Below are 25,834 nucleotides of genomic sequence, written 5' to 3'. Positions count from 1 at the left end.
AAGCAGTAAGATGTGGTTTGGGTTCTCTGTGTCCAGGCTAAGTGGGGTGTAGATGGTCTTCATGAGTACATTCATCTATTCAATAAATATTTAATAATGTCCCAGACGCGGTTTTAGGCACGGAGAATACACTGAGGAATAATGCCCTCATGGAGCTGATAGTCAGTCTAGTGGGAGACGGGGGCGTGAAACAAGTGGACAAATCACACTCTTTGAAATTCTACCATTTAGGAAAATGCAATGAAGAAAATAAATCAAGCTAAGTGGGTAGAGTGACTGGGGTTGGAGAATGCTAATTTAGATAGGGTGGGCAGGGATGGCCTTGCTGAGGAAGAGGAGGATGACCTGGGACCTAAAGGGGGAAAGAGAAACAGTTCTGTGAAGGTCTGGGGAAGGCTGCTCAAGCCTGAGGAGAAGCAGTGTGCAGGTCCCGAGGGTGAGGAAGCGTGATGGCCAATGAAAGCTGAAAGGTAGGCCAGGTGCAGATCCCTTGTGGCACTGCGGGCCAACACAGAGACTTTCAGTTTTAATAGGAATTTATAATAGGAAGTCTTTAATAGATTTTTTTTTTAAATTTTTATTTATTTATGATAGTCACAGAGAGAGAGAGAGAGGCAGAGACACAGGCAGAGGGAGAAGCAGGCTCCATGCACCGGGAGCCCGATGTGGGATTCTTTCCCGGGTCTCCAGGATCATGCCCTGGGCCAAAGGCAGGCGCCAAACCGCTGCGCCACCCAGGGATCCCCTCTTTAATAGATTTTTAATGGGATCATGTGATCTGATTTACATTTTTAAACTGTTTTATTTTTTTTCACTTTTAAACATTTTATTGTGGAAATGTTCAAAGGGTTTAAACATCTACGAAGGTAGAAGGAATAATACAAAAAACCCCATCTACTTTTCACCCAGGTCCAAGGATTATCCACTGTACCTCCACCCAGTTCCCCTCCATGTTAATTTTAAGCATATCTGATATCATATTCATAAGTACTTTTAGTATATATCTTTAAACAATTTTTTTTTTATCTTTAAACAATTTAACACAATCCTAATACCCTTATAACACTTGGGTATATTAACAATTTCTTGTCATTGTAATCAATATTCAAATATTTCATAAAAAAATTGTCTGCCATTGGTTTGTTCAAATCAAGGTCCAAACAAAGTCTACCCATTGTAGCTGATAAGAATCTTAACCCTCTTTTAATATATAGGTTTCCACTCTATAATTTTTTTCTTCAACTTATTTGTTGAAAAAGCTAGGTCGGGGCGCCTGGGTTGCTTGGTCAGTTACGTGTGTGACTCTTGATCTCAGCTCAGGTCTTGACCTCAGGGTCCTCAGTTCAAGCCCCATGTTGTTCTTCATGCTGGCTGTGGAGCCTACTTCTAAAGAAAAAAAGAAAAGAAAGAATTGGGTCATTTTTTTTGTATTGAATTTCCCACAATCTGGATTTTGCCATCTCTATGGTATCTTTAACACGTTTCTCTGTTTCTGTATTTGCTGTAAGCTGTTGGTTTTACCTAGAGACATTGTTAGATTCAGGCTGAGGTTCTGGCAGAAAATACTCCCTTCGGCATCGTTTCCATTTTATTTTATTTTATTATTTTTTTTTCTTTTTTTTTTTTTTTTCGTTTCCATTTTAAAATAGCACTCTAAAATATCAGCTCGGGTGGCTCAGCGGTTTAGCATGTCTCATGAATAAATAAATAAAATCTTAAAAAATTTTAAAAATATCACTGTTTGTTACAAGAAAGGGAACAATAGAAGGAAAATAGTGGAAACAAAGAGACCAATTTTGAAGCCGATGAAAGCTTGGACTGGAGTGGCTTGGAGGGAGTGAAGTGCATCAATTCAGTATGTATTGTGATGTAGAACTAGCAGAAATTTGTGACCAGTCAGATGAGACCATGAGAATAGGGAGGCATCAAGAGTGACTGGTGGGCTTGCGCAGATGGAAGACAGCCGTGCTGTCGGGGACAGAGTGGGGGTGACTCGGAGGTCATAGTAGAGCCACAGGACTTGGTTCTGGTAAAACGTCACCCACCTGTGCCTATTGCCTCTCCTTCTCAGGACCCACAGACATGGCCAAAAAGAACAGTAGAACAGCAATTATCAAATGAAGGAAATACAATACTTTTGATACCACACCATAATCTACAAACCTTTTCATGAATTATAGTTGTCCAACAATGTCCTTTGTCTCCTGCACCTGAGATCCCATCCAAGATCATGAATTATATTCAGTTGTATTAGTTTCCTAGGCTGCTGTAACAAAGTACCACAGACTAGGTGTATTAAATAACAGACATTGTGTCATAGTTGGGGGAGGTCAGAAGTCCAGATGTAGACAGCTTTGGATCCTTCTTTTTTTTTTTTTTTTTTAATTTTCTTTAATTTTTATTTATGATAGTCACACACACACACACAGAGAGAGAGGCAGAGACATAGGCAGAGGGAGAAGCAGACTCCATGCACCGGGAGCCCGATGTGGGATTCAATCCTGGATCTCCAGGATCGCGCCCCGGGCCAAAGGCAGGCGCTAAACCGCTGCGCCACCCAGGGATCCCCAGCTTTGGATCCTTCTGAGGCTGTGAGGGAGAATATGCTCCTTGCCTTTCTCTCAGCTTCTGATAGTTTGCTGGCAGTTCTTGGTGTTCCTCAGTTTCTATCCACATCGCTCTGACCTGTCTTCATCTTAATCTCTTTTAGGTGGAGCATCTTGTCTTCTGTGACTGACACGTTTGAAGTCAGTAAGCCAGCTCTATAGTGTCCTTCATTTCAAATGTCTGATATCTCTTCATGATTAGATTCAGATTATGTATTTTTTGCAAGAATACCACAAAAACCATGTGTCTGTGTCAGTGCATCATATCCAGTTAGTACACGAAGGTCATATTTGCTAAGTTCCTTGACTGTGAAGGGGATCATTTTTCTCTTTCTAATTAATAGGTAATCCATGGGCAGATATGTTGAAATCATGTAAATATCCTGTTCCTCATCAGACTGTTACCTAGTACGTGTAATATTCATTGATTATTCTTCCCTGAATATCTTTTTACCCTGATGATTGCAAAACTTTTCAAAACATTGTAAAACTATCCTTTTATTTGGTAAAATTCATGTAGTTGAGATTATATTTAAAATCTGTGATAGGGTTCCCTGGGTGGCGCAGCGGTTTGGCGCCTGCCTTTGGCCCAGGGCGTGATCCTGGAGACTCGGGATCGAATCCCACATCGGGCTCCCGGTGCATGGAGCCTTCTCCCTCTGCCTATGTCTCTGCCTCTCTCTCTCTCTCTCTCTCTCTCTCTCAATGTGTGTGTGTGACTATCATAAATAAATAAAAATTAAAAAAAAATAAAAAAATAAAATCAAATCTGTGATAATCCCCACAGGATAAAATCTTTGCGGCGGGAGGGGCATAGTTCACATCGTGTGGTGTAACTTGGGTTTTAATGTTGAAGACTCATTGTGCAATATCAGCTAACAAAGAATTGCAGCTTTAAAAACATTTATGAGTGGCTTCAGGAATGGGCTGAGACAGTGTTGTGCTCCTAGAGAGTAGGGGGGCTTGACACATCTCTTCCATCTAACTATTCCTAACTTTTATCCTGTTATAATAAACTGGTAATCTGTTCTAATTGTGGAATACTAAACATACACAATCAAGATTCTTATCTCCAAGAAAGAAACCCAAAGCTGATAAAAGCTATAATGAACATAGTTACAGGTGTTACTTCCCTGACCTTCAATCTGACCTTCAATTCTACTACAGAAATCTTAGTAATTGCCTCAGAAAAAAAAATGAAAGAAGCAATCAGATCGAGTCACCATCCTTCCTGCACGGTATTTTCAAATTTCCCAGTCATTAAAAAAAGAGGACTATTTTTCTTATTCATATTGTAGACTTTTTCTCCCAGGAGTAGATGTTTTGCCTTGGGGAATGAAAAGGACAAGGCTCTGAAGTACAGGTTATGCCATTACTCAGACTTGTAAAGACAGTGCTTGAAGCCTGGCTAAGCCATAAGAAAAGCCAGTCTTGATAGATCTTCTCAGAAACTTCTTTGGATGTCTGATGATATATGGATAATAATTTACGGAACCAACTGTGTTTATTGTAAATTAACAGAAGTGTTTTAATAAACACATAGTAACTTATGATTGAAAAAAAAATCAGAGAAGCCTGGGTGGTTCAGTTGGTTAGGCATCTGGCTCTTGGTTTTGGCTCAAGTCATGATCTCCTGGGTCGAGGGATTGAGCCCTGTGTTGGGCTCTGCACTCATAGGGTTGTCGGCTTGATGATTCTCTCCCTCTGCTCTCACCTCCCCCCACCCCCAAATAAATAAATATTTTTAAAAATTAATAAAATAAAAAATCCAGACACCTGGTGGCTCAGTCAGTTAAGTGTCTGCCTTCAGCTCAGGTCATGATCTCAGGGTCCTGGGATTGAACTCCAAGTTGGGCTCCTTGCTCAGTGGGGAGTCTGCTTCTCCCTCTCGCTCTCCGTCTGCCTCTGCCCCTTGTCCTACTCATGTGCGCTCACTCGCTTTCTCTCAAATAAAAAAATAAAATAAAAAAAAATATATATATATATATTTTTTTAAAGAACAAATAATCAGTGATGGGGCACCTGGCTGGTTCAGTCAGAAGAGCATGCTAGTCTTGATCTTGAGGTTGTGGGTGTGAGCCCCATGTTGGGTATAGAGATTATTTAAATAAATAAACTTTAAAAAATCAATGAGGTTGAAATTTGCAAAAGCATATACCCCTCCAAAAAGTCAATTCTGCTGTATGATAATTCAAAAAATAAAATTAATGGTGTAGTTACTTATAGTTTAACTTATAGTATGTGTAGTACTTGAGAGTAGAAAAATTACTTTTTGTTTTTAAGATTTATGGTTAAGATCAGATGGTTAAGCATCTGCCTTCAGCTCAGGTCATGATCTCCGGGTCCTGGGATCAAGCCCCAGGTTGGGCTCCCTGCTCAGTGAGGAATCTGTTTCTCCCTCTGTCTCTGCCTCTCCCCTCCACTCATGCATGTATGTGTGTTCTCTCTTGCTCTCTCTCTCTCTATCTCAAATGAATAAATAAAACACTTTTAAAAAATAAATGAAAAGATGTATTTATTTTAAAGAGGGGTGGAGGGAGGAGCAGAGGGATAGAATCCTCAAGTAAACTCACCACTGAGCACAACCCAACGCAGGTTTCAATCCCAGGGCCCTGAGATCATGCATGACCCTACCTGAAACCAAGAGTCACACGTTTAACTGACTAAACTAAGCCACTGAGGTGCCCCTAGAAAAATTACATTTTAAAAAAGATTCTAGGGCAGCCCCAGTGGCGCAGCGGTTTAGTGCCGCCTGCAGCCTGGGGTGTGATCCTGGAGACCCGGGATTGAGTCCCACGTCAGGCTTCCTGCATGGATTCCGCTTCTCCCTCTGCCTGTGTCTCTGCCTCTCTCTCTCTCTGAATAAATAAATAAATCTTTAAAATAAAATAAAATAAAGATTCTAAGTTTTCACCTTTTTGCTAGATTGAACAGAATTGTCCCCTTTATCCAATACTGGAACCAATACATTTTCTCTTTTCTTGGCTGATTTTTGGATTTTTGGTTTTAACTTTTTGCTTCTCTCTCTTGCCAAAAATTATTAGGGGGCTCTCTCATTTCTGGGGACAAGAAAGAACAGGTGTACTCCCTGGTCGCAGGGATACTGAGCATCTGCACTTAGGGCAGTAGGACTGGGACTTGGCCAATTGCCCTGTGCTGCTGTTCTGTACCCACTGTCTTGAAATGCCCTTTGACCAGTAACACTGCCCAATGACCTTGTTAGAGGATACTAAAGCCAATTGTACAAGGTTCTAGGTAACATTAAGCTGCTGCTGCCTTTGGTTTTTTTTTTAAGTAAGCTCCATGCCCAGCGCAGAGCCCAATGTGGGGCTTGAACTCACAACCCTGAGATCAAGACCTGGGCTGAGATCAAAAGTCAGACACTTAACCAACTGAGCCACCCAGGTGCCCCTAACATTAAACTTGTGCACTAAAGCTGTGTCATCTGGCTTCTGCAAGGGTCTTACTTGGGATGATTTAATTACCATTTTCTGTGTTTCTGTCTCGGTTTATCCCATTGAGCAGCTCAAGCTATCACCCTTGGCCATCCCATCGTCACTGATATCTATTCCAGAATCCCTACTTCTCTAACATTTTCTACATGTGGATCCTCATGTTCTGGAGTGTTCTTTCACACTTACACAGATATACATATTACATGTACATGGCTGCTCCATACCTTTTTTGCTGATGGTCTATCTTGGAGATCTTGCCATATGAGTGCCTACAATGTCTCATCTTAAAAAGCCTGCCAAGTGTCCCATGCATCATTATTACGTGACTTATTTAACCAGTGTTTTCTTAAAATTACTAACAAAAGGTCAACCCTAGTCTAACCATGAGAAAAACATCAGACAAACTGAAACTGAAGGTCATTCTACAAAATACCTGAGTAGTACACTTCAAAACTCTCAAGCCCAGGGCAGCCTTAGCAGTTTAGTACTGCCTTCAGCCCAGGACGTGATCCTGGAGTCCCAGGGTCGAGTCCCCATCGGGCTCCCTGCATGGAGCCTGCTTCTCCCTCTGTGTTTCTGCCTTTCCCTCTCTCTCATTCTCTGTGTCTCTAATAAATAAATAAAATCTTAAAAAAAAAAAAAACCAAAAACCTCTCAATGCCAAAAAGCAAGGAAAGTCTGAGCAACTGTCACAGCTTGGAGGAATCTAAAGAGACAACTGAATATAATGTGGTAGTCTGGAAGAGACTATGGACCAAAAAGAAGCATCCGGGAAAAAAACTAAAGGAATCCAAATGAAGTGTGGTGTTAATTACACATTGATACAGGTTCATTAATTGTGACCAATGTGTCATACTAACATAAGATGTTAATTATAGGGAAAACTGGGTATGATATACCATCTTTACAGGTTTGGTTGCTTTTTTTAGAGGTGGGGAGAGGCAGAGGGAGAGAGAATCTTAACTAGGCTCCATGCCCAACGGGGAGCCCTATGAGGGGCTTGATCTTACAACCCTGAGATCAACACCTGAGCTGATATCAAGAGTTGAATGCCCAACCGATTGAGCCACCCGGGTACATTTTTTTAAATAAACTGTATTTTAGGATACAGTTTTTTAAAGAAATTTTAGAATTTTAGAGTTTTAGAGTTTTAGTCTTCATTTTTTTAAATAAACTATATTTTAGGATAGTTTTAGAGATGCCTGGGTGGCTCAGCAGTTGAGCATCTGCTTTCGGCTCAGGGCATGATCCTGGAGTTCCGGGATCAAGCCTGCATTGGGCTCCCGCTTCTCCCTCTGATTGTGTCTCTGCCTCTTTCTCTGTGTCTCTCATGAATAAATAAATAAAACCTTTTAAAAAAAAGATAGTTTTAAGTTTATTTTTTAAAGATCATTTATTTATTTATTAGAGAGAGAGAAAGAGGGAGAGAGAGAGAGAGCACAAGCAGGGGAAGTGGCAGAGGGAGAAACAGACCCCTACGGAGCAGAGAGCCCCATGAAGGGCTCAATCCCAGGACCCTGGGACCATGACCCAAGCCAAAGGCAGATGCTTAATCTACTTAGCTACCCAGGTGCCCTAGATTTATATTTTAAAAAACTTGCAGGGGCATCTGGATGGCTCTGTCAGTTGAGTGTCCGACTCTTGATTTCAGCTCAGGTCTTGATCTCGAGGTCATGGGTTCATGCCCTGCGCACACCCAGTGTGGAGCCTCCTAAAAAAGAAAGGAAGACTCCCTTTATATACAACAATGAAAGAATGCCATAATATATTAAGTGAAAAAAATTAAAATACGGAACACCATATATAGTATAGAGGAAGGAGTTGCGTGTGGTGGCTCAGTCGGTTAAGCATCCTACTCTTGATTTCAGCTCAGATCGTGATCTCAGGGTTGTGAGATTGAGCCTGGAGTCTGGCTGCATGCTGGGTGTGGAGTCCGCTTGAAATTCTCTCCCTCTGTTCCTCCCCCTATACTGTCTTATGCTTACTCTCAAATAAATACATAAAGTATTTTTTTTAATTTATAGTATAGAGGGGAAATAAATATCTACTTATCTTTGTTTTTATTTGCATAATGAAACACTGGTTACATAAAAAATGAATAAAAATGGTTTTCTTTAAGGGCCAGGGTTGGCAGACTTTCAACACAGGTCAGATCCAGCTCATTGCATGTTTTTGTAAATAAAGTTTAAGGAAAAAGCCTCACACATTTCTTTGTATTCTCTGCGACTGTCTTCATACTGTAATGGCTGCATTGAATAGTTGTGACAGAGATCGTGAGTGACCATCTGCCCTTTTATAGACCCCTCCTTGGGGGATCAGGGTGGGAATGGGTTGCATAGGGATTGGAGTGGGACAACAGTTCTCCCTGTAGATTTTTTTGCAAAGATTTATTTACTATTTGAGAGAGAAGCGGTGTGAATGCATGGGGGAGGGGCTCAAGGGGCAGAGGGGGAGAGAGAGAGTCTCAGACTCTGTAGAACAGGAAACCTGACATGGGGCTCAGTACCATCACCTGAGATCATGACCCAAGCTGAAACCAAGAGTCACATATCCAACTGACTGTGGCACTCAGGTGCTTTTATCTTTTATATATATATTAAGATTTTATTCATGAGAGATGCAGAGAGAGAGGCAGAGAGAGAAGCAGGCTTCCTGCAGGGAGCCCCCTGCGGGACTTGATCCCGGACCCTGGGATCCCGACCTGAGCCAAACGCAGATGCTCAACCACTAAGCCCTCAAAAAATGTTTTTGATACTAAACTACCACTCACTGGAACTAGCCTTTCAGGTGTTGCTGGTCTCAGGTTTCTGTTAACCATAGTCTTGTGTTCTTTTTGGTTTGTCAGGAATCTTCAAAAATCCCTCTCCACTATTTGGGATGCTGCCCAAACCTGGGATCTATTACTTCCCCTGGGAAGTCAGTGCTGGCCAAGTTCCCGATGGGGGCGCGCTGAGAACATTCGGCAGGTGAGAATGGTTTCTTCATCATGTGGTAGGAGGGTGTTTCAGTACCTCCCACCCCACCTCCTGCCAGAAAAAAAAACAACTAAAATAGTGTTATTATAAGGGTTTTTTTTGTTGTTTAATTTTTAAAGTTTTCTTTGATCAAGTCATCTCTACACCCAACATGGGGCTTGAACTCACGACCCCAAGATCAAGAGTCACATGCTCCCCTGACAGGTAGTCAGGACCCCTTGTCTACTTATTTTTTAAATGCCAAAACATTAATATGTTTTCACTGGAAAAAAATGTAGGCAATCCACAAAGTGTAAAGAAAGCAAGCAAAAATCACCTGGAATCCCACTGTCTGGACAGCCACTGCTAACCTCTGGTGATTAATTTAGACACATTCATGAGTAGTAGGTACATGAATATGTGGATGGGTGTGTGTTCACACAACATTAAGTATAGCATTATCAGGAAAGTGCAAATTAAAACCATAATGAGATGCTTCTCCTATATCCCCAGTAGAGTGAAGAAACCAAGTGCTGAGGAGGGTTTGGGGCCACTAGAACTCCTGTGCACTCCTGGTGGCAATGTTTCTAGCTCTTTTGGAAAACAGCCTACAGGTTTTGTTTTTTGTTTTTTGTTTTTGTTTTTGTTTTTGTTTTTGTTTCTTTTAGCCTACAGTTTTTTTAAAAGCTAAACATACATCTAACAGGACACCTGGCTGGCTCAGTCCATAGAACATGTGACTCTTGATCTCAGGGTTGTGAGTTCGAGCTCCATGTTGGGTGTAGAGATTGCATTAAAAAAAATGAAATCTTAAAAAAATAAATAAATAAACCAAGCCCCCCCCGCCCAATTACATGTTGTATGGCTCCATTTATGCAAAGGTTTAGAAAATGCAAAAAACATCAATAGTGGGGGGAAAAAAGCAAGCTAATTGCCTGCAAGGATTGCCTGGGTATGGTGGGTAGGAGTATTACAAAAATGCAAGAGGGAAGTTCTTAGGGTGATTGAAACTATATGTTCATTATTGATTGTTTTGACAGTTTCTCAAGGGTAAACAATGTCAGATGTCAAATTGTGTACCTTAAATATGTATAGTTTATTATATTTCAGTTATATATAAGTAAAAGTGGAAGGGAAGAGCATACATTCCTGAATGTTAAAAAGGAGGAGGGCAAAAGACTTGAAGAAACACTTCACAAAAGAGGAGATATATATATATATATATATATATATCCTCACCACGTAGCAGTCATGCAAAAAGTAAACAATTTTGCATATGACTATATATATATATATATAATATACACAAGCACAAAAATGGACAATAAACACATGAAAAGATTCAACATCATTAGTCACAGGGAAATGCAAATCAAAACAGGCCAGGAAGTCAGGGGAAGAGATCTGGAAGGGAAAGAATCCCAGCAACCGGGGATCCCTGGGTGGCTCAGCGGTTTAGCGCCTGCCTTTGGCCTGGGTTGTGATCCTGGAGTCCCGGGATCGAGTCCCACGTCAGGCTCCCTGCATGGAGCCTGCTTCTCCCTCTGCCTGTGTCTCTGCCTCTCTCTCTGTCTCTGTGTCTCTCATGAATAAATAAATAAAATCTTTAAAAAAAAAAAAAAAAGAATCCCAGCAACCTAGGAGAACCTCTTTGGCATCAAGAGTTGAAGGTTGCAGGGCACCTGGGGGAGCTCAGGGGGATGGGGTAAATGGGTGATGGGCATTGAGGGCACATGATGAGATGACCACTGAGTGTTATACTATATGTTGGAAAATTGAATTTAAATAAAATATTTAAAAAATAATAATAGGGCACCTGGGTGGCTCGGTTGAACATCTGCCTTTGGCTCAGTTCATGATCCCAGAGTTTTGGGGATCAAATCCTGCACTGGGCTCCCTGCAGGGAGCCTGCTCCTCCCTCTGCCTGTGTCTCTGCCTCTCTCTCTGTGCCTCTCATGAATCAATCAATCAATAATAAATAAAATCTTTAGGGAACCCTGGGAGGCGCAGCGGTTTAGCGCCTGCCTTTGGCCCAGGGCGCGATCCTGGAGACCCGGGATCGAATCCCACATCGGGCTCCCGGTGCATGGAGCCTGCTTGTCCCTCTGCCTATGTCTCTGCCTCTCTCTCTCTCTGTGTGTGACTATCATAAATAAATAAAAATTAAAAAAAAATAAAATAAAATCTTTAAAAAATAATTATAATGGTGATAAAAATTTTTAAAAAATAGAATAAAACCACAATGATATTTGTGCCCACTAGGATGGCTAAAATTAAAAAGACTGACCATACCAAGTACCAGCCAGGATGTGGAGTAACTAGAACCGTCACACATTGCTGCTGGGAGCATCAAGTAGCACAACCATTTTGAAAAACAATTTGGCAATTTCTTTTAGAGTTTAACAGTTTGACCATATAACTTTGTAGTCCCATTTGGGTATTTCCCCTAGAGCCAAAGAGAAAGCATATATCAGCCAAGAGATTTATATGCAAAAGTTCATACCAGTTTATTCATAAGAGCCAAACACTGGAAGCAAACCAAACAAGCTGATGGATGGAGAAACAAATTCTCAATAATAATTACAGCAGGGAAAAAAAAATTTAAAAAAAAAAAATTACAGCAGGGGCCCTCGGTGGCTCAGTTGGTTAGGTGTCTGCCTCCAGCTCAGGTCATGATCCCAGGGTCCTGAGATGGAGCTCCACCCATGTCAGGCTCCCTGCTCTGTGAGGAGCCTGCTTCTCCCTCTCCCTCTGTTTGCTTTTGTTTTCTATCTCTATCAAATGAATAAATAAATAAATAAATTTAAAAAAGTAGTTCCAATAGGGTGCTACCAAACAAATAAAAGGAATAAACTGCTGATTTACCCAACAGCACAAATGAATCCATAAAACCATTATGCTGAGTGAAAGAAGCTAGACACAAAAGAATAGATGCTGTTGTGATCTGATTTATATGAGATGCTTGAGTAGGAAAACTCACCTGTAGAGACCAAAATCAGTGGTTGCCTGGGGTGGCAGTTGGGGAGACGGACTTCAGAGTAGTGGCACAAGAGAACTTGTGGGGGTGATGGAATGGGCCAAATCTTAATTAGGGTGCTGGTTATATATCAGTTTATACTTTTGTCACCATTCATGAAACAGGTGCCTTGTGATACATGTAATTCATATCTTCACAGTGTAGACTGAAAACAATTTTTTGAACTTGTTGCTGCCATTTTAATTCTCTGATCAGAGGCCCATGGATTTATTGGCCTTCCAGAACCTTTAAAGCTTTTTGAGTTTGTTCTGTTTGTGGACAGAAATGATCGCACTTTCTCTGACCTGCAGGTTGTGCCTCTATGACATGACCCAATCCCGAATGACCCTGCGAGCTCAGCATGGATCTGACGAGCACCAGATCCTGGTCTGCACCAAGCTAGTGGAGCCGTTCCAAGCCCAAATTGACTCCCTGTACCTTGTCCTTGGGGAGCTCGAACACCAAGGTAAACTTGTGGATTTATTTATTTATTTATCATTCAGTCAATCAATCAATCAATCAATCAATCACATGTCCTTTCCACTCTGGGTCCTGGGCCTGCCTTCTGATGCAACAGGAGTCCCTCCCTGGGTTTAGCTTCCCTTCCACAGCAGCCCAAAAGTTCAAGGACTCATGGAAAACAGATGTGATCAGGCTCAGTGGACCTGCTCCAGGGAAGTGAGAGGAGAGAGAAACCATGAATTACTGAAGGCCAACCACAAGCTGGGCCTGGTACTACACGGTTTACTTCAGTCTTTTTCAATTTGCACACCAGGTCTTAAACTGAGTCTTATTGTTGCTGTTCCATAGATAAGAAGACCAAGGCAAAGAGGATAGGGCTGGAATAACAGGCCAGGAAGTCAGGGGAAGAGATCTGGAAGGGAACGAATCCCAGCAACCTGGGAGAACCTCTTTAGCATCAAGAGTTGAAGGCTGCAGGGCACCTGGGGGTGCTCAGGTCATGATCTCAGGGTCCTGGGATCGAGCCCCGCATCAGGCTCCCTGCTCAGTGAGGAGTCTGTTTCTGCCCCTCCTTGTGCCACTGCTCCTGCTCGTTCTCTCTCTCTCTCTCTCTCTCTCAAATAAATGAATAAAATCTTGGGGAAAAAAAAAAAGAGTTGAAGGTTGCTCTTTAAAACCCAGGTACTGGGATCCCTGGGTGGCGCAGCGGTTTGGCGCCTGCCTTTGGCCCGGGGCGCAATCCTGGAGACCCGGGATCGAATCCCACGTCAGGCTCCCGGTGCATGGAGCCTGCTTCTCCCTCTGCCTGTGTCTCTGCCTCTCTCTCTCTCTCTCTCTCTTTCTCTGTGACTATCATAAAGAAAAAAAATAAAATAAAATAAAATAAAATAAAAAAATAAATAAAACCCAGGTACTGGGCAGCCTGAGTGGCTCAGCTGTTTAGCACCGCCTTCAGTCCAGGGCGTGATCTTAGAGACCCGGGATCAAGTCCCACATCGGGCTCCCTGCATGGAGCCTGCTTCTCTCTCTGCCTGTGTCTCTGCCTCTCTCTCTCTCTGTCTCTCTTGTGGATAAATAAAATATTAAAAAAACAACAACGTAGGTACTCAAATGAATTCTTTGCCTCCCTCTCTGGCCATCCCTATGTCATCTTCCTTTACATAGTTGATATCATACTAAATAATGCTGTATCTGATTATTTAGGCTTCACATTATATTGTAAATATTTCCCCATGTTTTTAATTTCCCCATGTTTTAATTTTGTAGATACAGTGTTTATGGCTATATAATATTTTATAGATTAGATGTATATCAGTTCACACAATCATTGCACGTTTATATTGTTTCTGTTTTTTTGTTCTTAAAAATATACTGTACGTTTACTGGTTAAAGACATTATGGTATTATGTCGAATGTTATGCAACCATTAAAAATGGTGTAAATTTAGTAGAATATTATGCAGCCATTAAAAATGGTGTAAATTTATATCAGTTGACATTAAAAGATGTTCACAGTATCTTTTTTTTTTTTTTTTCTTTGAGAGAGAGTGAAAGAATGTGTGAGTTGGGGGTGGAGGGACAGAAGGAGAGAGAATCCGAGGCAGGTTCCATGCCCAGCACAGAGCCCAGTGCGGGACTCCATCCCACAGCTCTGAGATCTTGACCTGAGCCAAAATCAAGAGTCAGACTCTCAACCAGCTGAGCCACCCAGGCGCCCCGATGTTCACAATATCTTATTAAGAAAACAGTTTACAAAACAATATGTATTGTATGATCCCCCCATTTTTTTTAAGATTTTAGTTTTAGGGATCCCTGGGTGGCGCAGCGGTTTGGCGCCTGCCTTTGGCCCAGGTCGCGATTCTGGAGACCCGGGATCGAATCCCACATTGGGCTCCCGGTGCATGGAGCCTGCTTCTCCCTCTGCCTATGTCTCTGCCTCTCTTTCTCTCTCTATCATAAATAAATAAAAATTAAAAAAAAAAGATTTTAGTTTTAAGTAATTAATCTCCACACCCAACATGTGATTTGAATTTACAAATCCAAGATTAAGAGTTGCATGCTCTGTCAACTGAGCCAAGCAGGCACCCCGATATACATTTTTATGTATATAAAAAAATAAAATTTGAAAGATTACTCACCAAAATGTTAATAATAGTTATTTTTGTACTTTCATTAGCATTTTACAATGAAAATGTATTACTTTTATAGCCGGGGGGGTGGAAACATTTATTTATTTTTATATATATATATATATATATATATATACCAGGGTGCTGGGTGGCTCAGTTGGCTAAGCATCTGACTCTTGATTTCAGATCAGGTCTTGATCTCAGGGTCATGAGTTCAAGCCCTGAACTGGAGCCTACTTTTTTTTAAGATTTTATTTATTTACTCATGAAAGACACAGAGAGAGAGAGAGAGAGAGAGAGAGAGAGAGGCAGAGACACAGGCAGAGGGAGAAGCAGGCTCCATGCAGGGAGCCTGACGTGGGACTTGATCCCGAGTCTCCAGGATCATGCTCTGGACTGAAGGCGATGCTAAACCGCTGAGCCACCTGGGCTGCCCTGGAGCCTACTTAAAAAAAAAAAAAAAAAAAAAAAAATATATATATATATATATATATATATATATATATATATATACACTTTATATATGTGTGTGTATATATATATAAATTTTAAAAATTTATCTACCTCAATAAATATTTTTAATATTTTAATATATATTTAAAATGCTACAAATTAATACCTTCATGCACTTTGTCCATTTTCTGATTATTTCTTCAGGATAGTTTCCTAAAAGTAGAATTGCTCTATTGAAGGATGCAAACATTTATGTTTCTTGCTTTATACCACCAACATCCTTTCTAAAAGTCATGGGTGGTTTTTAACTCTGGATGAAATGTTATTAGATGGTGCTTACTTTAATTGTCTTTAATTTAATAAAAGTTAATCTTTTTTTTTTTTTTAATTTTTTTTTTTAATTCTTATTTATTTATGATAGGCACACAGTGAGAGAGAGAGAGGCAGAGACACAGGCAGAGGGAGAAGCAGGCTCCATGCACTGGAAGCCTGACGTGGGATTTGATCCTGGGTCTCCAGGATCGCGCCCTGGGCCAAAGGCAGGCGCTAAACCGCTGCACCACCCAGGGATCCCTAAAAGTTAATCTTTATTCAGGCTTAAGCCTTTGAACTTGCTTACAGAGTTCCTACCCTCATGTTGAGAGGCAGGAGGAAGGTGGGTGGGAATGGGTACAAAGGGCCTTTGCACAAATGATTTCCATTTTGACTACAGCCCAAGTCACCTGAGGCTTTATTCTTCTTCTTTTTTTTTTTTTAAGATTTTATTTATTCATGAGAGAATGAGAGAGAGGCAGAGACACAGGCAGAGGAAGAAGCAGGCTCCATGCAGGGAGCCCGATGTGGGACTCGATCCCGGGTCTCCAGGATCAGGCCCTGAGCTGAAGGCAGCACTAAACCACTGAGCCACCGGGGCTGCCCCTGAGGCTTTCTTCTGTACCTCCAGCCCTGCAGTGAATCTTGGGAGCTCCTGGGAGCCTGCTGCTCAGTGTCCAGGAGGCTAAGGCCTGACTGCAAATACAGAGAGGTTGAAACAAAGGTGGGACAGCAGACCAGGAGGAGAACAGGACCTGGAGGGGACATTTAGAATTACTTGTGGGAAGAAAATTAAGAAAAACTTTGTTAAAGTTCAACACATATAATTTTTAAAATTTAATATATTTTTTAAAAGATCTTATTTATTCATGAGAGACAGAGAGAGAGAGAGAGAGAGAGGCAGAGACACAGGCAGAGGGAGAAGCAGGCTCCATGCAGGGAGCCTGATGTGGGACTCTATCCCGGGTCTCCAGGATCATGCCCTGGGCTGAAGGCGGCACTAAACTGCTGAGCCACCTGGGCTGCCCCTACATTTAATATTTCAAATCAATGATGCACAAAAGTAGGATGGACCTCCCCGTACCCATCACCCAGATTCAGCAGGGACCCATAGTCTGCTGTTGCCTGCATTTTATTTACTTATTTTGCTGTCCTCCTTTAGAGCAAACCCGTAAACACCTCATATGCTTCTACCAGTACCACACCCAACAACATAGCTGTCCTTTGATAAAATCTAATCCCATGTCCAAGTTCATTCCATTCCCCTCCATTGGTTTTTAAAATTGGTTACTTCAGATCAGGATCCAAAGTCCATTTACTGCATTTGGCTTCCATAACCCAGGTCTCTGTAAGAGTTCTGTCCTCCTCTCTCTCTCTCTCTTTTTTTTTTTTTTTTTTTGCCATTTATTAGAGAATTTGGGTCTGAAATTGGCTGATTGCTTCCCCCTGGTTGCATTAAGCCTTCTTTTCCCAGCCTTTTCCTGAATGGATTGGAGTTCAGGGACAGCTCATGGTTGATGAGGAAAAGTTCTTTAGAGAAGAATCCCAGGGCATAAATGCAGGAAATGTCGAAAGGCACCTCCTTAAAAGACCTGATAAAATAATGAATCTGGGCAAGATCGTTATCACTGGCTGCTCCCATCGGGCTATCAGCCCATGAAAACAGGGCAGGAACGCTGCGCAGCAGGGACCAGCCAGCAGCACCGGGACCTGCCCCACAGGCCAGACTCTGCAGAGGCAGATCCATCAGCCAGGAAGGCACAAACAGTGCAGCACCACTCTCTGTCCTTGCCCCCACCCCCCAAACCTGAACCCCCCAAACCTGAACCTGAACCATCGAGCCTCAGGTCAAGCGGCATTCTCTCTGGGTGCTGGCTACTTGATCCCTTCTTATTATTTTCTTTTTTTTTCTCTTATTATTTTCTAAACACAATCTATGTGTTTTTTCTTTCTTAAAAAAAATTTCTGGGATCCCTGGGTGGCACAGCGGTTTGGCACCTGCCTTTGGCCCAGGGCGCGATCCTGGAGACCCGGGATCGAGTCCCACGTCGGGCTCCCGGTGCATGGAGCCTGCTTCTCCCTCTGCCTGTGTCTCTGCCTCTCTCTCTCTCTCACTCTGTGTGACTATCATAAATAAATAAAAATTTTTTTAAAATGCTATTAAAAAAAATTTCTCCGTAAACTTCTAATTTTTAAATAAGACATGCTCATCATTTGAAACTGACACACGGAAGGAAAGACAACGATGAGGAGGGAGGGGCAGAGTGTGAGCCGAGCCTGGAGGTGGCTGCTGGTCCCTAGTCTACAGGGTGCCTGCATGGCTGCCTTCACACCTCCTCTGTCTATCTTGTCCTGGTCAGGTCCCAAGTCCCATGGGGCACAAACATCAACTAGACACAGATCTAAGATCTGTTGGGTGGCAAGGTGAGCAGTTCTGAGGACAGCCAAGAGGCCAACTAAAGTCACCTTTCTGAGGCGCCTGGCTGGCTTAGTCATAAGAGCATGTGACTCTTGATCTCGGGGTTGTGCGTTCGAGCCCCATGTTGGGTGTAAAGATTACTTAAATAAATAAAATTAAATATATATATATAAATAAGTAAAGTCACCTTCCTGAAATTTGTGCACACAACTAGCCAAGGAGGCCAAAGGTGAAGAAATGCCATACCAGAAATCCACTGGCTCTGACTTGTTCTTTGGGTACCATCCCAGAGCCTGAGGCCTTCCTGCCCAGGGCTGAGGGGTGGGGACACAGTCTTCTCTCCATTCTGCTCCAGGGCCCCTGGGAGAATTCTCCCAGCTGCAGATGACCTCGCCCACAGCGAGAGGCTGCCCTGGAGCCCTAGCCATAAATCCCATGAATCCCACCTGCCTGATTTTCCTCCAGCTGACTCCTATTACCTGCCCCTACAGGCCTTCCTGTTGTGTTGTAGCCTGGAACCTTTGTTCCTGCCTGAAGGGCTCCTCTTTCTGCGCTGGCCTTCCCCAGGACGTGCCTGGAACCTATTCTCTTTGCCAGGACAGCGATTCCCCTCTGTCCCCATGTGGAGCCTGGTCATCCTCCCAGGGCCCAGAGGCAGGCCCAGCAGCCTACTGGCTGATAGATTGGCTTTGCCATTCCACCTTTGTCCTCTGTGGTCAACCGGTTCTGCCACTAGGCACCTCTGCCCCACTTCTGCCTCCCATGGCCATGGCCACACCTCTGCCACCTGATACTGCAGTCGTGACTCTGGGTGACTCACAGGACCTGTGCACTCTGGGCTCCTCCTTTTTTTCCCACCTTCTGTCCTGGTCATGGCCTCCTCACTGCCATGGCCACCCCTTTCTTGGAGGAAGTTTCTGGCACTTACCTTCCATCACCGATGCCTGATGAACCCCCAACCTCCACCCTTGCAGGTCCCACCTGCCTGCTGCTGATGGAGAAGGTTCCCACGCTCCGTGGGTTCCTAGCATGATGTTAAAGTCTCTTGTCGCACTGGGGCCTCCCGTGTGTCCCCGTCCACCCTGTCCCACGACCCACAAACAGCTGTTTCTGACATTTGCCTGTCACGGGAGACCCCTACTTCATCACCTCCCTGCTCGTTTCATCAGGTCCAGCAGAGGCCGCAGCAGCAGCTCCTCCTAAAGTCACCTGTGTCCACACCCCCCTGTGGCTTCTTTCTTCTGTCTGGGTGGAGGGCCCTTCCTCAACCCCTGCGCTGTGACCCACGGCCGGTCCTCCCACAGGGACTTGGCTTTCCCAACTGAGTCCTTAACCTGTTACTGCTGCCTCTTCCCTTTCTGAGTATAAATCACTCAAGCCTCTTCTACATTAAGATAATAACAATAACAGTGTTCTCTTCTGCTCTGTATCCCTCCCTCGCTCTGGCCCTCCTTCCCTCTTTCCTCCCCACACCTCTGCCCACTGCCCTGGTCATTCAGTCCTTCCGTTGTTCTGGGTTTGTTAAACTTGCAAGAAATTATTCTACAGGACTTCCTAGTCATCTTGTCTGTAAACTCTGTTCTCCCCTCCCTGCAGCATTTCCTCAAATGCTGTTCCTCGCATTCCAGTTTCAAGGGCCTGCGGATGCTCTGACAGGACTGCCCAGTCTGTCCCTTGTGATTATCCTATTTCTTAAGGTCACTCCTGTGTTTGATAGTGTTTTTCATTCACAGGGAGAAACAATATGTTCCTCAATATAAATCTAAGATGGAGGGTTTCCCCAGGCTGACGAGAGGAAAGCGCTGATAGGCATCGAGTCGAAAAGTTCTGTGCAGGGTGCCTGGGTGACACAGTGGGTTGGACACTGACTCTTAGTTTCAGCTCAGGTCATAATCTTGGGGTCGTGGGATTGAGTTCTACCTGCATCAGGCTCCATGCTCAGTGCTGAGTCCATTTCAGATTCTCTCTCCCTCTCCCTCTGGTCCTCTCTACTCATGCACACTCTCTCTGTCTCTCAAATAAATAAATAAAATGTTTAAAATAAAATGAATCTAAAAAAAAAGTTCTGCGCAATTAAGTCAGATAACTAAGAACATCTTCATACAGGAAGTTGTTGTGTTTTTTGTAAAGATTTGTTTTATTAGAGAGGGGGCCAGGAGGGGCAGAGGGAGAGGGAGACTCTCAAGCAGACTCCTCTCTAAGTGGGGAGCCTGACGCAGGGCTCCAGAAAGAACCAACAGTCTACACTGATGGCTAGATCAGGGTAGTGTCCCACACCCACTGCTCCATAGGCCATGCAGCCTCTGCAGCCCGGCCCCAGGGCCGACAGAACCTGAGGACACAAAGGTAACCTGTTTCAGACAAGTTCATCTTCCTGTGTTGGAGGCTGGAATCTAGACAGTCTGACCCTCTGAATTCTGCCCCCGTGCTGTGTTAAATCAAGAAAGTGGTTCTAGGGGTGCCTGGCTGGCTCAGTTGGTAGAATGTGCAACTCTTGATCTCAGGGTCGTGCGGTCATAGAGCGTACTTAAAAAAAGAAAAAAAAATAAGGAAAGAAAGTGGCCTAGACCAGGAGACTAGGAGGAAAGCTAGGCATGACCTATCTAACAAAAGAGCCTGTTTTTCAAAACCGCATCAAAAGAACACAGGATAATGTCCTAGAGCATTGAATATGTTTGTTGACATGCCCAGAGAGCATAAAGAACATGGATGAAAAAAGAAAAAAAAAGAAAAAGAAAGAAAAAAAAAGAAAAGAAATCCAGAGTGCCTGGGTGGCTGAGTCAGTTGAGCATCTCACTATCTCAGCTCAGGTCTTGATCTCAGGGTTGTGAGCTGTTCTCTCCACCCATGTGGAGCCTAGTTAACAAAAAACCTGTTAGGGCAAACCCCAGAAGTCTTTCCAGCTTGGTGTCACCTGCATGTTGACAAATCTTTCCATCAAGTCAGCACAGCATGTGCCAGAAGTACCTCCCAGCCCCTCATCCAGGGTGGGTTGACTTGGCCCTACAAGGCCAAACTCTTCCCCCTGGATCCCAATTTCCAATGCCAGTGGGGCCCAGTATGCCAAGGGGGGAAAATGGGATGGTGATTGAGACCCCTCCTCAACCCCAGGGACTCAGGGCCTACAGAGAAGGTGGCAAGAGGTGTCAATTAAGATGACAAAGAACAGAGGTAGAGGTGCATCTACCTGGCCCTTCCTCGGTGGAGAAGTGGGACTTCCAGGCCATCCCGTGTTCCAAACAGGTGTGATCACATGCACCAGCCCCACTGTTCTGAAGCCCAAGTAGAGAAAAGTGACCAGTATCTCGCATACCAGCCTTCAGACTCATCCTGTCAAAGTTCAGGCCTGAGAGCAAGTCCGGGGAAACAGCTGGAATGCATCTGTAAGGTGTGTGGCTTACACGGGCTCAGTCACTGCTAGTGCCTTGTGCTTGTGTCTTTCAGACGGAGGCTCCGTGGTGAAGGCCCGGGTGCTGACTTGTGTGGAAGGAATGAACCTACCCTTGTTAGAACAAGCCGTGCGGGAGCAGAGGAGGTACCAGGAAGAGAGGGACAGCAGCCGGTAGCAAATGGCCGTTCCTGGCAACCGCCCTCCCTCGCCCCCCAACCAGCTTCTGAGGCCGAGCCCACTGGAGATGCCTGAGGAGAGAAGATCCAGGACCTTCCTCAGAATGACACCCTCTGGAGCCAGAGAGAAGAGGGGACGTTTGCTAATTTGGATCATTCCAGACACACACACCCCTCGCCGGGAGCCCGTGGGAGGCTGAGCTGTGGGGTGCTGGGCGCTGAGCCTCGTGTGGGAATATGGAGGGTTCTGGAAGGTCCTCATGAATAAAGGCCCCAGTGGGGGAGACCTTGTGTTGTGTGCACGTGGTGCAGCGCCGGCCGGGGCCAGGAGGGGGAGCCGCCGAGCAGGAAGCCTGTCAGCAGTGAGGCTCCAGAGCACAGGGTTTCTGGTGAATTCTGGGCTGGGGTTTGCCGGAGGGGTGAGCTCCTAGCCTCTGGGAGCCTCCAGGGCCCGGGGGGCCGGCTCAGGATGCAGGGGGGCCGCCCCACCAAAGTTCTGCCCTCAGAGGAGGCCGAGCGCCCCCAGCATTTGGGGCCCAGCCCCTCACCCTGGCCATGCGGCCTGGGGCAGGACCGTGGCTCCAGAAACTCTTCCTGACCCCTGACCTCTGCCTCAGGCTGACTCCGGCCCCTCAGGCCGCCCTCCTGGGTGCCTTCACCCCCAGAGCCTGGGCCCCGCGGGGCAGAGGCAGGGGCTCGCTGGGAAGTTTGGGCCCTCCTGCACCCCGTAGCCGGGGCCCGGGGAGGGCTGGGGTGAGGGGGGCAGAGGCGGGGCAGCGTGTCCGTGGGGCCGGGGGCAGCCGGGCGCTGGGTGTGGCGGCCACTGCCCCAGGCGCGCTCTGTTTCCTGGGCAGCTCTGCGGCCATGGATGTGTTCCAGAAGGTAGAGAAGATCGGAGAGGGCACCTATGGGGTGGTGTATAAGGCCAAGAACAAGGAGACAGGGCAGCTTGTGGCCCTCAAGAAGATCAGGCTGGATTTGTGAGTGCCGCCGCGGCCCCGGAGCCACCCTGCCCAGGGCGGCCCCCTGCCCCCTCAGGGCTCAATGCCCCCCCCCCCCGCTTGGGAGTGTGCCCGGGTTCCGTGGGTGCCCCCACGGGTGCCGCCCGCCTGCCCCCCGCCGCGGCCACACTTGCCCAGCGCCCTCGGCGGGTGTGTGCTGAGGAGCTCGGCGCCCCATTGCCAGTGGCCCGGGCACACTTCCGGAAAGCGGGACCCACAGGTGACCCCCGGGCGGGAGCACCCTGCTCGCTCCGGCCTCCACTGCTGCGCCCTCCCGCCCCGCAGGGAAACCGAGGGCGTCCCGAGCACCGCCATCAGGGAGATCTCCCTGCTCAAAGAGCTTAAGCACCCCAACATCGTCAGGTGAGGTGGGGAAGGAGGTGGGGAGGCCGGGCCGCCCCGGGCCAGCTGGGGCCGCGTGGTGACCCGTGTCCCCGGTCAGGCTGCTGGACGTGGTGCACAGTGAGAAGAAGCTTTACCTGGTGTTTGAGTTCCTCAGCCAGGACCTGAAGAAGTACATGGACTCGGCGCCGGCCTCTGAGCTGCCCCTGCACCTGGTCAAGGTAGCGAGGGCGGGGTGCGGAGGGCCCGGGCGCGCCCACCTGCCGCCGTCGCTCAGGCAGCGTCGCCGCGGCTCGGCAGAGCTACCTCTTCCAGCTGCTGCAGGGGGTGAGCTTCTGCCACTCTCATCGGGTCATCCACCGAGACCTGAAGCCCCAGAACCTGCTCATCAACGAGCTGGGGGCCATCAAGCTGGCCGACTTCGGACTGGCTCGAGCCTTCGGGGTGCCCCTGCGCACCTACACCCACGAGGTACCGCAGGACGGCGGGGCAGGGGCGACAGCTGAAGGGATGTCACCCGAGCACCCGGCCCCCCCGAAGGATACTGGCTTCTCGCCCCCACAGGTGGTGACGCTCTGGTATCGCGCCCCTGAGATCCTCTTGGGCACCAAGTTCTATTCCACAGCTGTGGACGTCTGGAGCATTGGTTGCATCTTTGCTGAGATGGTAGAGTGAGGGACGGGCATGGCCACAGGGAGGCCGCAGGCAGGGTCCTGCTCGGGGTGGGGAATGGGACTCTGATTCTCCCTTGAGAGGTGGATTTCTGGGGTGTTTGGGACTGGCTCTGGGACTAAGAAAGCGAGCCTTATTCCAGAAACGGGCAGGATTCTTCGCCCAGCCCTGGGAAAGACATCTTAACTGGTTTTGGATTCTGTAGGACAAGGGAGTGGGCCCCACACCTTCTCTTCCTCATTTCAGGTGACCCGCAGAGCCCTGTTTCCTGGTGACTCTGAGATTGACCAGCTCTTTCGAATCTTTCGGACCCTGGGGACACCCAGTGAAGCCACGTGGCCAGGGGTCACCCAGCTGCCTGACTATAAGGGCAGTTTCCCCAAGTGGACCAGGAAGGGGCTGGAGGAGATCGTGCCCAGTCTGGAACCAGAGGGCAAGGACCTGCTCATGGTAGGTACAGGTGGGAGGCAGTGCAGGGCGACAAAGCCTGCTGCCCCCACGTAAGTGCCTGTCAGCCAGCCCGTGTGTCACCCCAGCTCCTTCAGAGTCCAGCTGGTCTCTTTTCTGACCCCTGAACACAACTCGCTTGTCCCTGTCCCTGTGCATATTGATGGTTCAACCTGGAGGCATCAGCCCTGAAAAGTCCAGGGCTCATGTTTCCTTTTAAAATTTTCTTCTAGTTAGCTTTGTTTTTATGCTCTAATAGTTACCTTTAAGATTTTATTTATTTGAGGGCACCCCGGGTGGCTCGGCGGTTTAGCACCGCCTTCAGCCCATAGCATGATCCTGGAGACCCGGGATCGAGTCCTGCGTCAGGCTCTCTGCAAGCTCTGCCTGTGTCTCTGCCTCTCTCTCTCTCTCTCTCTCTCTCTCTCATGAATAAATAAATAAAATCTTTAAAATAAAATCTTAAAAAAAAAAAGATTTTGAGAGCGAGCAAAAACAGGCAGAGGGAGAAGCAGACTCCCCGCTGAGCGGGGAGCCCACCCTTGGGCTCGATCCCATGACCCTGAGATCATGACCTGAGCTGAAGTCAGACCCTTAACTGAGCCACCCAGGGCCCGATAGTCGCCTTCCTACGTAAGCTTTCCCAGGCAGGGAGCTTGCCTCCTTCCATAGCAGTTGCTCTTCCCGGGAGGCTGTTCCCTGCTGTCTGGGCCCCTGCCACGGTCTGAGCCCACCTGTCCTATTGCACATCCTGACCTGTTGGGCTGGCCCAAGCCAGACTGCCCAGGCCTCAGGCAGAGCCATCCATTCTTACCCACAAAGACTCCGAGCCACATCTTTAATCTGGTGTTGGGCCAGAGGAAGGCAGGGAAGTATTTTCATTTTTTCAGAGGCCTGTGTGTGTCTACCAGCCCAATGCCAGCAGGATGGCATATACCTCCAGCCATGGCTACTCCCAGGCAAGGGGTCCTTCCACAGCCCAGCTGGGCTTAGGGACTCTGAGTTCCTGTCTCACCCCCTGAGAAGTCTGTCTCAACCAGAAGTAGGCTGAGGCTGGGAACCCCAGGTAGGAAGAGGCCAGACGGACTGAGCCTCTAGTCTGCAGGAGACAAGGATGACTTCCAGGCCACCCTAGAATGAGCTCTTTGTCCCCAGGTTCTGACAGCTTCCAGAACGGCTCATGAGCTGGGAAGTAGCGGGTGCATGCGGTTCCTGTTTGAAGGCAGCTGCTCTGGGGCTTGGGACTCACCCCTGGGGGCTGAGGGTAACCCCTCTCTGGGCCTGACCACCCGAAGGCTCAATCTCTTTCCTCCCCCTCTTCCTTCCTCCACAGCAACTCCTGCAGTACGACCCCAGCCAGCGGATCTCAGCCAAGGCAGCCCTTGTGCACCCCTACTTCTCGTCTGCCGAGACCTCCCCAGCTCCCCACCAGTGCGTGCTGGAGCGTTTCTGCCGATGAGGAGGTGGGAGGCCCTCTGCCTTGGGGCCTCTCTCCAGCTGCCTCCCTTCCCACTTCCCCCAAAAAGAGAACAATCTGGGAGAGAGCAAAACTTTGAGGAATTTGGCATCAGCCTCCAGAGAGCTGAGTTTGGGTGTTAGTTTTGTCAGCAGGTTAGCACGTTCCCATGATGTTTGTTGGGTTCAACAGGGCCGGTTCGAGATGGTGGTAGTTAGTCTGGCTCCCTGGTGCTGGAACAATAGTTACCAAGGCGGGTGGGAAGCCTGCCCTCTGGCAGCGAGGCAGAGCCAGCCCCCGCCCCCCAGTGGAAGGGTGCCCCCTGCTGGTCTTTACGGCTTTAATGTTTTGGGAGAAAAGCTGCATTCCAGTTAAGAGTCTGAGTTAAACAGGGAGCATGGCCAAGGACAGGGAGGATATTTTCCTGATCCCAGCGTAGGTCGGGGTGTGTGGCGGGTTCTAAATAGTTGTCTGTACTCAGGATATGCTTATGTTCGTTTGCCTCTGGCTTTGAGAACAGGAAATAAAAGTGATGCGTTCCTGA

General features: G+C 46.6%; 2 protein-coding genes across 8 annotated transcripts in view; both read left to right on the top strand.

Moving 5' to 3' along the window:
- The window catches only part of TEN1 (TEN1 subunit of CST complex), a 23,369-nt gene extending 1,706 nt beyond the window's left edge, over positions 1 to 21,663 (top strand). For 3 of the 5 annotated variants that reach the window (XM_038546563.1, XM_038546564.1, XM_038546566.1), the window contains exons 2-4: positions 8,907 to 9,027; positions 12,343 to 12,497; positions 21,250 to 21,663. In XM_038546563.1, coding sequence (XP_038402491.1) covers positions 8,939 to 9,027; positions 12,343 to 12,497; positions 21,250 to 21,371 — 366 coding nt within the window. In that variant the 5' untranslated portion in view covers positions 8,907 to 8,938 and the 3' untranslated portion in view covers positions 21,372 to 21,663. Of the gene's footprint in view, positions 1 to 2,710; positions 2,752 to 8,906; positions 9,028 to 12,342; positions 12,498 to 21,249 lie in introns of all 5 variants that reach the window. The other 2 variants (XM_038546565.1, XM_038546562.1) reach the window with 2 other exon arrangements.
- CDK3 (cyclin dependent kinase 3) lies at positions 21,656 to 25,834 on the top strand. 3 transcript variants are annotated; one of them, XM_038546560.1, is made up of 8 exons: positions 21,656 to 21,761; positions 22,227 to 22,352; positions 22,659 to 22,736; positions 22,816 to 22,936; positions 23,016 to 23,186; positions 23,280 to 23,381; positions 23,634 to 23,837; positions 25,168 to 25,834. In XM_038546560.1, the coding sequence occupies exons 2-8, from the start codon at positions 22,237 to 22,239 to the stop codon at positions 25,291 to 25,293; spliced, it is 918 nt and encodes a 305-aa protein (XP_038402488.1). In that variant the 5' UTR covers positions 21,656 to 21,761; positions 22,227 to 22,236; the 3' UTR covers positions 25,294 to 25,834. The 3 variants fall into 3 exon arrangements, with proteins under 3 accessions (XP_038402488.1, XP_038402487.1, XP_038402486.1); XM_038546559.1 differs by having other exon boundaries at positions 21,733 to 21,791; XM_038546558.1 differs by lacking the exon at positions 21,656 to 21,761 and having other exon boundaries at positions 21,814 to 22,352.

Source organism: Canis lupus, chromosome 9, assembly GCF_011100685.1.
Source record: "Canis lupus familiaris isolate Mischka breed German Shepherd chromosome 9, alternate assembly UU_Cfam_GSD_1.0, whole genome shotgun sequence".
Lineage (NCBI taxonomy): Eukaryota > Metazoa > Chordata > Mammalia > Carnivora > Canidae > Canis > Canis lupus.
Note: the sequence above shows the minus strand (reverse complement) of the source record. Positions and strands in the feature narration are given on the sequence as shown.